The sequence below is a fragment of the Mytilus californianus genome, unplaced genomic scaffold (assembly GCF_021869535.1).
Source record: "Mytilus californianus isolate M0D057914Y unplaced genomic scaffold, xbMytCali1.0.p SCAF_11, whole genome shotgun sequence".
Classification (NCBI taxonomy): Eukaryota; Metazoa; Mollusca; class Bivalvia; order Mytilida; family Mytilidae; genus Mytilus; species Mytilus californianus.
The window spans coordinates 65,529,171-65,542,266 of NW_026262593.1; the positions used below are offsets into that span (position 1 = coordinate 65,529,171).

General features: G+C 33.1%; 1 protein-coding gene across 1 annotated transcript in view; it reads left to right on the forward strand.

The window, feature by feature from the left end:
- Positions 1 to 13,096, forward strand: part of LOC127720544 (uncharacterized) — a 170,438-nt gene that overhangs the window by 15,489 nt on the left and 141,853 nt on the right. The window contains exons 14-25 of the mRNA XM_052227137.1: positions 506 to 679; positions 1,771 to 1,995; positions 3,300 to 3,342; positions 3,961 to 4,124; positions 4,590 to 4,760; positions 5,928 to 6,186; positions 7,076 to 7,239; positions 7,745 to 8,320; positions 8,560 to 8,733; positions 9,036 to 9,248; positions 10,343 to 10,385; positions 12,827 to 12,990. Coding sequence (XP_052083097.1) covers positions 506 to 679; positions 1,771 to 1,995; positions 3,300 to 3,342; positions 3,961 to 4,124; positions 4,590 to 4,760; positions 5,928 to 6,186; positions 7,076 to 7,239; positions 7,745 to 8,320; positions 8,560 to 8,733; positions 9,036 to 9,248; positions 10,343 to 10,385; positions 12,827 to 12,990 — 2,370 coding nt within the window. The remainder of the gene's footprint in view (positions 1 to 505; positions 680 to 1,770; positions 1,996 to 3,299; positions 3,343 to 3,960; positions 4,125 to 4,589; positions 4,761 to 5,927; positions 6,187 to 7,075; positions 7,240 to 7,744; positions 8,321 to 8,559; positions 8,734 to 9,035; positions 9,249 to 10,342; positions 10,386 to 12,826; positions 12,991 to 13,096) is intronic.

Consider the following 13,096-nt stretch of genomic DNA (forward strand, 5'->3'; position numbering starts at 1 on the left):
GAGGACTTATAAAATCATTGTAAAAAGGAAAAAAATTACACAAACCCTTTAACGCATTTTCATAATATAAAGATTTTTTTTAAACTTTTCATCGTATGTTTTGTTCATAAGCTCTCCTGGCTCTCTGTACATGTGCTATTGACATCCTTTGTCTGTAAATTTTGTTGATTGGATACTCATTTGATGTTGGTTAAGTGACAGACATAGTGGCGATGTTGTAAAGGTACATAGTTATTGAAACACTGTGAAAAATCACATTTTACTTCTTTTCTGATACTTGGCAAACTTAAAAAAAACATGGTAAGAGTGATATATTGGAGGTTATTACACAAATTATCCTCATTTGATTCTGATTGGATGAAAACATTGCTATCAGAGGCAGTTTTGATGATGCAGGTTGGTCAATTTTCAAAACTATTCTACTTAGCTCATTTTCTGTATTAGTGGGTAAACACAGATATTAAGTTTGAAATAGTAATATTGGAAAACATGATCTTTTTTTCAGATTTTGCACTGAACCAATGGTTACGAGTAAGATCTGAGTCAACAGATGACATACTACCAGTATATTACATAGCAGAGATTCTACAACAGCTAGATCTGACCAGTTACCTACAAGAAACACCATGTAGCAGGGACAATGTACCATATGTTAATGCTACAAATGGATGGAATAGTGGTAAATATCAAATGTTTTTTTTACAAGTCCTTAATGATCATTCTGTCTGGTTGATGGTTTGCCCATTCATCGGGACTTTTTAAACTCCTATTTTGTTGGTGACTGGGATTCAGTGAAATATTCAGACCGTCTTACGTACACTTTGAACATAGAATTTTGGCCTAAATATTCTACTCCAACAGTTTGTCTTTGCAACTCCTCTGAAACTAAACAACAGAATTTTATGAAACTTTTTAGATAATAAGGACGTTCTATGTAGATGTGCATATTGACCGGAAATTATGATTCATTTTTTTCTAGGAATTGAGCCACTTTGAACATAGAATTTTGGCCTAAATATTCTACTGCAACAGTTTGTCTTTGCAACTCCTCTGAGACTTAACAACAGAATTTTATGAAACTTTGTAGATAATAGGGAAATATTATGTAGATGTGCATATCCACAAGAAATTTTTATCATTTGACTTTAGTAGGAATTTTGAATCTTTTAAATTAGGAATCTAGTAAGATTTTGTTTGCCCAGTGACAATGTAGGGTATGTGAGCGTGCTCACAAAGGTTCTTTAATTTTATTTGAATTATTTAATAAGTGATCAATAGCAAAACAATCACTCTGCCATTTTTACAGCGGGGGCATTAAGGTTTGCCCTTGTCAATCTGTACGTACATGCTGACATTGGTTTCCATTCTCTAACTTTAGTTTGCCTCAACCAAATATTATGAAACTTATACACAATGCTTTTTACCACAAAACTCTGATCAAAATCAAATTTGGGTGGCATCACTTTTACTGTTATGTCCCTTTATAACGAATATGCAAAGGGGGCATCATCTGTGTTCCATGGCCACCTTCTACATTAATTTTTATATAACTATTACTAAAAATGGTGTTTGGTTAATAATTTGTTATCCTTTTACCATACTTACATCTATGTCTTTTAGTCTCTGGTGGATAGTTGGCAATCATACCACATTTTCTTATTTTTTACATTGTTAGAAAATCCAGTTTTTAGCAACAGGAGCAATAAAAAAGTTGTGCACTTATCTATTTTATTTATGGGATTGCATATATGAATTTTTTATTTTTTTCAGCTTGTGCAGATAATATCACATTACATTCACTGTGGTCTGACTCTCCACCGTACCCTCTGACTTGTTCCTTCAACAGTGAATGTTCTGGTGTGTCGTGTTGCATTGAATCCATGTTCATCAACAGATCATTTTATACAAACCTTGAACTGGACCCATGTGAACAGAAGCTTCATATAGGGATAGAGAAGTTACAGTTCACTGTATCCCTGCTGGACTTTGTCTTTGGTTTGTATTTAACAGTTATGATGCTACATTTCAATCAATTGTAAATTACTTGTAGCATAATTAAATGAAAGTAACAGTTAAAATGAAGCAAGAATATATTGAATGAAAAAAACGTAAAAGGTTGAAATATATATCTGTCAATACATCTATCTATCCATATATATAAATTAAGAAATAATTCTTTCATGCCATGCTATATGCTTATATATTTTTATATGGGTAGGCATTATACTTGTAAATATCTTTCTACTGACGAAAGAGAGTTGTAAAAAGTCTGCAAATATAATGGCTATCCATGTTAAAATGAGTATAGAGATAGGCATGAAAGTATTGTTTCAGTTCCAACAGTGAAATTTATAAATTTTGTAGTTCAAAGCAGACCTATAAGACACCTTCAAAAAGCAGCCATTAAGAGTTGATGAAGCCAAAACATAGAAAATAAACCATTTCAGAATTAAAAAATAAACAAATCCATGTAAATATAAAAAAGAAGATGTGGTATGACTGCCAATGAGACAACTCTCCACAAGAGACCAAATGACACAGAAATTAACAACTATAGGTCACCGTACGGCCTTCAACAATGAGCAAAGCCCATACCGCACAGTCAGCTATAAAAGGCCCCGAAATGACAATGTAAAACAATTCAAACGAGAAAACTAACGGCCTAATTTATGTACAAAAAATGAACGAAAAACAAATATGTAACACATAAACAAATGACAATCACTGAATAACAGGCTCCTGACTTTGGACAGGCACATACATACAGAATGTGGTGGGGTTAAAGATGTTAGCGGGATCCCAACCCTCCCCCCTAACCATTAGATTTTTAAAGCTAGTTAACTTCTATGCGTACCCAAAGTATGCCTCCAAACAACCCTCATCAGGTCTCTGAAAACAATGCTGCTAATAACCTAGTGTTCTAGCCCAATGGATTATACCCACCTTATTATATAAGGCTTCAATAATCAATATCTTTCTTGTGCCATCTTTCAGAGAATGGCTGTGAGTATAATCTACTTGAAAATGCAAGTAATTGTGGTACTTTCTATGTGTTTATGTCAATGTGGCAACAAAGTAACTACATAGGTAGTATATATAATAATAAGATAAGACATCTAGGATGAAATAATAAGGTCTCTTTATGCATGGGTATTGTTAATCAGAAAATAACTGATATCTTAACAGTTATGTTTCCTTGCAGATTCTTTGATACAGATAGTATTATCAAGTTAATCAGTATTTGGATTTTGATTTGTTATTTTGTTTTTTTGTTTTTGAAAGTTCATTATATTTTTCAGATAAGGATCAAGAATTTAGCTTGAAGAAAACTATCAGAATCTTGTAAGTTAATGTAATATTTTGTAATTATGTCACAGCAGTCTGCATAGCTCAGATGAAGTGTCAAACAGCCCTGGCATGTGAATATAGCATAAGCCTGATTGAACATTTCTAATGTCAAATAAGTCCAACAAAAATACCGAACTTCAAGGAAAATTCAAAACGGAAAGTCCCTTAACAATTGGCAAATTCAAAAGCTTCAACACGTCAAACGAATGGAAATCAAATGTCATATTCTTGACTTGGTACAGTCATTTTCTTATGTCACCTGGTTTTAAAGCTATCTAAACCTCTCACTTGTAAGAAAGTCGCATAAAATTCTATTATATTGACAACAATGTGTGAACAAAACACAGACATAATAGGTAAAAATGTCAAAATAGGGGTACATCAGTCAACATTGTGTTATAATCTCAATCACTATAAAAAACAAATAAATAGATAAATAAATGAATGACAATCTATTAAAGAGTGTTTCTTTTATCCATAGCTTTATCAAGATAACATATCAAGGACTGATTTTCAAAATGTCAGTGTATGTCTCTGGTCAATATTTATGAGATTCTGATAAATTATAAATCTGAAATAGTTTATAATTACACATTTTAATTTATATCACAGGTACAACATTTATGATTTAAAGAGTGAGAATGAATATTTGATAACCTTGAAAATGGCTGTCTGCTGGGAAACGTACTTACCATGTGACTGGACTGCTACCCTGTTTGAAAATACCAGGTTACCGAAGAAGTCATGCAGTCAGAGAATGGACTATGTTACTCCAGGTTTGTATTCTGTATTGAATTGATCTGTATCCTCTATTAAAAAAACACCTGTCGGTAATCGTAGCAGCAGTAAATCTTGAAAAACAAAATTGGATCCTAAGAAATGATTTGTAGCCAAGGAGAATTTTGTGTTACTCATCAATTTGCCTTTTTGGAAACTAAAGAATTGTGGGTAATTTTATTTTTAGTTCAACCAAAGAAAATAATTCTAGGCCATAGGTATGATAACCATTGTGTAGCACGTTTTCAACCAATCACAATGTTTTGGGATACACTTGATATTTATTACCCAGAATTCATTAGATGATGAGATTCAATACAATAAATGTTCTCTATGTGAAATCTTTCTCTGTTTTATATTCTTTAAGGTCCAAGTCCCTTTTATTTAACCATCAGATTATTGCTAACAAATAGCTTTATTCTTTATCTCCTAGCTACTAAAGATGTACTATATTTTTGTCACAGATTTTTCATTGACTGATTGGGCAGCAGATAATGGAGTAGATGTAAACAACATGATAGACCTTGATGTACACAAGTTTTATGACGCAGCAGATATTGGATGGTTCTTACAGTTCCCGTCATGTCATCGTGGGAATACACCATTTGGTCCATCTATCAGTGGCTGGAATAATAGTAAGTATTAGGCATAGTAGTTCAAAGCTGATGCAAAGTTAATGGCATTTATTAACTCATGATTAATTTATATATAATATTAGTTTGGACAAGGGTGGATCCAGGACACCCACTGTGGATGATTGATTGGTTGTTGATGTTTAATGCCATATACTCTTGGCTATATGTTGGTGGTCAGTTTTTATTGGAGGAGGAAACTGAGAGAACCATGACCTTTCGCAGGAAAAGTGGAAATCTAAGTCATTGAAGGGTCAGAATATATCTCACCTGACACATGCAGGGTTTGAACCCCATCCTCAGTGTTGACAGCCTTGTGATATTGTAAATGATCTTCTTACACCACTCAGTCATTGAGGCCCATGGGGGAATTGCTCCAACCCCTATGGAAAAAAAAAATTGTGTTTTGTTGGACATTTTTCTGATGTTTTGCTTTTTGGTCCTTCTTTTTTAGAATCATGGATCCACCACTGTTAGACATTACAATTGTTGAAGTCAGACATAACTGATTTATTTTGGTTCAGGAGAATTTACACTGAACTAAATCGTTGTACCTTTTATTTGCCGTAAACTAGGGTAAACATGGTACTGATCGAAGATAAAATGCATGTCTAATTTTATAGGTATATATAAGAATTTTTTTTACAATTTTTACTCTTGCAAGCAATTGTGGATTTGACAGTCACAGATGAAGTTTTACAAGCGACAAATTATGGAGCCAATAAAACGAATATTTTAACTGTTAAATCCCAATCGACCCCAGCAATACTTTCGACACATTACTGTTATGTCTATTCTAATGTTGTATGTGTAAAATATTCAAAATAAAACATTTAAGATATTCCAAATTGTTATCTGCCATGCTGTAACTGTATATTTGTTCTGATTAATATATATTATGAATGGAACAAGATGATTGATAAAAGTTCTCCAGTGTGTAGGAAATTTTATTAGGGCATTATGGATAAATTATCATATGGTGAAAGTTTCAAATACAATCTTTTTAATGTAACAAAAGTACTTTAGAACAGATTCTATGGTGGAACTTCTATTCCGTCACAGCACTATTTTGTTGCAAATGTCTCTTTTACCATGGAAATTATGAAAGATGTTATTGCATCATACATATTTATTGAATTGATTAATTTCACAATTATTTACACTTTGTAGCATGTCCGGGTATCATAACTGACCTGAGTGATCTCCCTTCAACAACTTCCTGTTACATCTCCACTGCCTGTACTGATGTGAGATGCTGTGTTGAGATTCCAACGCTGAACAATTTTACTGTTGACTTTACGGTGTCTCTGGATGACTGTCAAAAAACACTGACTGTAACCATAGAGAAATGGACACATTCTCAGATGCTCCATAATTATACTTGGGGAACAGAAGAGTACTTCTGGGTTAGAGGTGTATACAGGATTAGGTAAGTATTAATGAGAGGGAAATTTGAATATTAAAATGTGTACACCATCAAATAGTTATAAACTATAAACTATAAACTGTAAAACATGCTTGAAATACCGCAAGAACTATGAAAAAAAACAAATTTTGGAAAATCATATTTGTTTTTGTCTAGCCTTTCGTCGCAGAAGGAGAGACATTGGTGTTGCCATTCTGGCAGCTGTGTTGTCTTAGCACTGTCAACAGTTGTTAAGTTTTCTGCTTAATTTAGTTTGATAGGAACTACTTGATCAATGATATTTTCTATATGTTGCATTACTATCAATTTTACAACAGTTTCGAGGTCCAGTGACTTACAATTAACTACTTATTTTCAATTTTACGCTTTCTGCTTAAGTTAGTTTGATAGGAACTACTAATGACAGACAATGATATATTTTTATCATTTTGATGCACTGTCCTCTATGTCATGGTCCAGCAATTTTGAATTAATTAGCGACGTTGCTGTCAATCAGATTGCCTTTTTCTGAATTTTCTGCCAACAGGTGAGACATAACTTTGTGTCAACAGTTTATTTTACTGTGGTCAACATTGAAAACTTTTACTTCTCTCTGATCTTTACCATATATAATATATTCATATAAAAAATAAGATGTGGTATGAGTGCCAATGAGATAACTATCCATCCAAGTCACAATGTGTAAAAAGTAAACAATTATAAGTCAAAGTACGGCCTTTAACATGGAGCATTGGCTCACACTGAACAGCAAGCTATAAAGGGCCCCAAAATCAATTTGCTTTCTTGATTTATATTCATGAATTGTTGTAGTAAGTATTCAAGATCATTTTTCTTCCATTTACTTTTTGAATAGAGAATAAACTTGTTGAATTTTATATTATATCTTTTATAGATTCCGAGTTTACAACTTGAATGATCAGGCCTTATTCAGACTGTATATATCCTTTGAAGCCTGTTTTGAAGCAGGAGAGCCTTGTACATCAACAATAGACATTATGAACAGCATAGAACTTCCCAAACAGGAATGTACATGGAGTACAGGCTATAGAATTTCAGGTATATTTTAAATGTTTGTGAAAGAATGAGAATACCTTGTGTAGTACAAATCAATGGATACAATTATATTAATGTGGTCTCGTATTATTCATGGGTTACCAATTTTCAAGGATTTCGTGCGTTTAGGTAAACCATGAGTTTAATTGCTAGCATTGTTTAAAACCAAAACCATCAACTCAAGTATATTTGAAAATACCATTCATGAAAATTTGTAGCCAAGAAAATAAATAATATATATTTAACATGAATGTTTATACGACTTGCAATGTTTATTTTCACTTATTTATTCGGATTCATTTAAAAAAATCTCATTTTAGATTACATTGAACTATGTATCTAAAACATCACATTTTAGATCACATTGACCTACATTTCTAAAACATCACATTTAAAATCACATTGACCTGCATTTCTCAAACATCACATTTGGGATCACATTGACCTACATTTCTAAAACATCAGATTTTTAGATCACATTGACCTACATTTCTGTTCTTTTTTGCAGACTGTCCACTCTATGTGCTAGGTGACCTAGTTTTCCTGCTTGATGAATCTATCAGTGTTGGTTCATCACATTTTAACAAGTCCTTAGAGGCCATAGCTTCAGCTGTCAACAACCTGGCCATTGGTGCTAATTTAACAAGAGTTGGCTTTGTGGTGTTTGGTGGTAATCAGACAACTAATAGAACTATATTTGACATGAATTATGACAAGGCAGCCATCTTGAATGGCATCTTGAACACAAAACATGACCCAGGAATTGCCAACACAGTTGGTGTACTCAAATATGTCTGTGATAATAAATTCATGGAAAGTGTTGGTGGACGAACAGCTGTTCAAAATTACCTGGTTGTGCTTTCGGATGGAAGGTCAGCAAATCACGAAGATATCAAAATTCAATCTGACCTCTGCAGTACAGCAGGAATAAGAATAATTGGGGTACCAATAGGAGATGCTGCAAATGATGCTTTATTAAAAGCCATTTCTTATTTTGATCCAAGTTATTATGTGAAGACAGTATATAGTGATCTAGGACCAACAATAGCAGCACTAGTAAATTCATCGGTCGACTGCAGCTCAGGTAAGGTTAAAGGTTATTTTGAAATTATATGATAAATCCACAAGTGCAAGACAAAATTAATGAAAAAATTTGTTCTGGAACCAATATTTATTTTCAATTATAAAATGATTATAGGTTTGTGATCACTCCATCACCGGAACAAATTTATTGAAATTTATATTCATAATAAAACAGAGAAACAGGGGTTAGTTTTTATGCTGATACCAATATATATTAAATGCCTAGTTTTCATGTTTTAGGATTTTTCCTGAAGTCATGGAAAACTGGTCATGGCCTGGCAGATAATGCTGTACTCAATGAATGGCAGATATCTAGTCTGATGCAGGAAAACAGAATTACAGAATATGTTGTTGCAGACCAGTGTAGTTTGACGACAGGGATGTTTAGTGGAGCTACAGAGGGTTGGGTTAATGGTTAGTAATTTTACTGCATGATAATAGATATTTTGCTTTGCATGGTGAAAGAGTATGGGAGAAACATAATTTTGACTTGCATATTTTTGAATTTTGAGAAAATGTAAGCTATAAGTATTTATGCAATTTAAAAATTTTCCTAGCATATTTTAGATAAATTTCAGTCATTTTTTTTTAAATATTTTTTTGCTGTAACTTTGTTTACAAATCAAAAAGCAGTATATCTTATTTTCGTTGACGTTTTGTTTACAAAACAAAAGCAGCACACCATATTATAACTGATTATCTTCTTTACATTACAGAATGCAGCCTTGGTGTTACGACATTGCTGATACAGAGTAACCAGCTAATCTGTCATGTTAGCGACAGATGTACGAATATAGATTGCTGTTTGTATGACACAGAAACATTCAGACATTATAATTTGTTCCTACATCTTAACCCCTGTAACTACCGACTACAGATTGGGGTGGAACTTTACAGTTTTGATGTGTCACTGCTGGACTTTGATTTTGGTAAAATTTAGCAATTGAATATATTGAAAAATTAAAAAATTAATAGATTATTGTTTTATTCATCATTCTGACATCACTGCAAATGAATACTGTAAATTCATTTATTAATGCAAGTATTTATTATTGTGAATAAATGATTACTGGTAAAAATGCATCATCTCATAGATTTGATTTCATAAATTTTGTTAAGGAAAAATCACTACTAACTTGAAAAACCTACTTAATTTTCTTCTAATGCATACCTGCCAACTTTTGAAAATTACCATGGGGGTTTTAGTGCGTGACAACAATTTCAACGGTTACAATTTTTTGCGCAGTGCCACTGTTTTGTGCTCTAGAAAAAGTGTCATATCTTTTTTTTATACGGTAAACTGATGATAAGCTTATAAGCCTTTTTCTTTTTATTTGCATGATTCTAGTACTTATATTATTGTGTAGAAAAGATGAACCTGTAGCTAAAATACCAAGATATATTTTTTTGTGTAGGGATATTAAAGTGACTGTTGACTTTTCCAATTTAAAAATATGCACAAAGAAGGAAATTCATCTGATTCCTTGTGAAAAATGAAAGATAGTACATTATACTTTAAATGATTTGGTAATTTAATTACAAGAATGACAACACTGTATGATCTGTTACAATAAGTGCAATGTCCATAAACTATTGCATCTTTGAATTTTGTCAATCAGCCATGCTTTTCTTCTTAAGCTGTGTAAGAGCCTTCTGTCATATGAAAATTCATCTGCCATGATCACGAATTGTACAATTCTGACATACAGACAAAGGAGTTCAACTATTTTAATTGGCTGATCACAATTGTCTTCCCTTGGGAAAAGTTCAAAATCGGGAACAATCAATTTTTTCTTGTAGAATGTCACAAAATCGTGTTTTAGAGCTTTCTTCATGATCACGATCGTGCAATCATGACAAAGGGTCAAAATCATGTAGTTCACGGCTAAATCGTGAAAGTTGGCAGGTATGCTAATGTCAAAGTTATTGGCATATTCTATTAAATTTGATTTACAGATTTAATTTGTCATTTCAATCTAATAACAGCAGGAGTTATATTCAGTTCATTACTATTTTGTTTCAGAAAAGAGCTATGAAGTTGACCTATCGGGTATATTCAGAATTTTGTAAGTATATAAAGTAATAAACGTTAAATTGACTCGTAAAACAACTACTACTTATTTCAATAAATAATCTCTAACCTGATGCAGGAGAACTGAATAATGGGCTGTTATTGAAGACCAATGTAGAAATCTAGAAAGTGGATTTATACTTAAATAAATCTTTGATAACTGACCACAATGTTATATTTTTTTAAATACATTTTTGGAAATTAATTCTTAAAATAAGTGATTTTAGCAAATAAACAAAATATTATGTAACCGAAGAGCATGATTCTCAATGAAAAATCACATCGTCTCCACTGGGACTCCAACCTGGGACCTCTGTGTTACTAGGCAGCACTAACCGACTAAGCTATCAAGGGAAGCAATCCTGTCACAATTCCGCCACCTCCAGAGTCATCATATCAACTTCGTACTTTATTTGGTCTCTTTAACTTTTTTTGATTCGAGCGTCACTGATGAATCTTTTGTAGACGAACAGCACAACTGGCGCAAATACAAAATTTCAATCCTGGTATCTATGATGAGTTGATCAATATGACTCCCACACACATACCCTAGCTAGAAATCCTCTCTAACTACCGTGGGTTTCTTAGTTGGGCACCAAATGTAACGGGAGAGCATGATTCTCAATGCAAAATCACATTGTCTCCACTGGGTCCTCTGTGTTACTAGGCTACTTAGTTGGGCACCAAATGTAACGGGAGAGCATGATTCTCAATGCAAAATCACATTGTCTCCACTGGGTCCTCTGTGTTACTAGGCAGGGCTCTAACCGACTGAGCTAAAGAAGTACTTTCTTAGCTCAACCGCTTACGGCTGACTTAGTATCTACTAATGAAAGGAAGCAATCCCGTCACAATTACCAATCGTGCCCCTCTTCTTACAGACTTGTTTCTTTATTATTATGAGGCTGACCTTATACAGGAACTTCTTAGGAAGAAAGATAAGAAGTTAGCAATATCCTTTAACTTTACCATCCGCTATATAGATGATGTTCTCTCACTAAATAATTCAAAATTTGGTGACTATGTTGAACGCATCTATCCCATCGAACTAGAGATAAAGGATACAACAGATACAGTTAAGTCTGCCTCAAATCTTGACTTACATCTAGAAATTGACAATGAGGGTCGCTTGAAAACAAAACTTTACGACAAAAGAGATGATTTCAGCTTTCCAATTGTGAACTTTCCATTTCTATGCAGCAACATTCAAGCAGTGCCTGTAACGGAGTATATATCTCCCAACTGATACGATATTCCTGGGCTTGTATTTCCCATCATGATTTCCTTGATAGAGGGTTGCTGCTCACAAGGAAGCTATTAAACCAAGAGTTCCAAATGGTGAAGTTGAAATCATCCCTTTGTAAAACACTAGTAATTTTTTGGGGCCCTTTATAGCTTACTGTTCGGTGTGAGCCAATGCTCCGTGTTGAAGGCCGTACCTTGTCCTATAATGGTTTACTTTTATAAATTGTAACTTGGATGGAGAGTTGTCTCATCGGTACTCATACCACATCTTCCTATATCTGTTTACGGACGCCAACACGAGTTGGTTGACCATTATGGAATAACCGTTTCACAGATGATATCTGATATGTTTCTTATGTCATAATTACAATCCACTTCCTTTTTCACCACGAATGTGACCTACCAAATTAGACTTTTTACCGGATTTGTAATAACATGAGCAACACAATGTTTGTTTTTCGATCTGTGAGTTTGACTGTCCCTCTGGTATCTTTCGCCCCTCTTTTTATATTGTGTAAATATAGTTTGTATCATGTATTTTTCCAAATGCCAGTCTTCACCAATATAATTTCATAGCACCTATGAAAAAAAACATACAACATTGGAATTATTAGAAAAATTGAAATCTGAAATTTTGGTAAAATAAAGTAAAAAACAAAATTATCGAACTCCAAGGAAAAATTCAAAACATAAGTCCCTTATCAAATGGCAAAATCAAAAACTCAAATACATCAAATGAATGTAAACAACTGTCATATTCCTGACTTGGTACAGGCATTAGGGGTACAGCAGTCAACATTATGTTATAAACTTAATCACAATGAAAACAAACAAATATATCAACAAAGAAAAACAAAAAGACATATGGACAAAGCACATAAGTAAAAATGAAAGACAAGAATACAAAAATTGACCATAGCACAATAACACAATGACAAGATGTATAAGTACCGAGCCACTCCAAAGGAATATTACCAAAAATTGACTAAACAGTAAAGGTAATAATTTACAAAGACAAATAAAAGAACACTATAACATGTATTTAAGATGATAAACAACGTCAGTACCTAGAATCTATACTTCAATACCATCATGTATTATTTGTGAAGTAGATACGGAATATTTATCAACAAGGTCTCCATATAAACATGGAATGATGCCAATTCAATAAGAATATATTATTTGTTACAGGTTTGATGTAGAGGATTTAGTGTATGAAGAGAGCTATGTTGTTAACATGGAAGTACATATCTGTTGGGACATCACTAATCCATGTAACTTAGAAGTCACTGTGTTGAAGAATGTCATCCTGCACAAACAGCCATGTAATCTCACTACTCATTTTGCTGTAGATGGTATGTTTATACTTTACACATCTATTTCTATTAATAAGTCCAGTAGTCAGCGCTTCAGTGTTGACATGAATTATCATTGATATGGCCATAATTTTCAATTAACTGT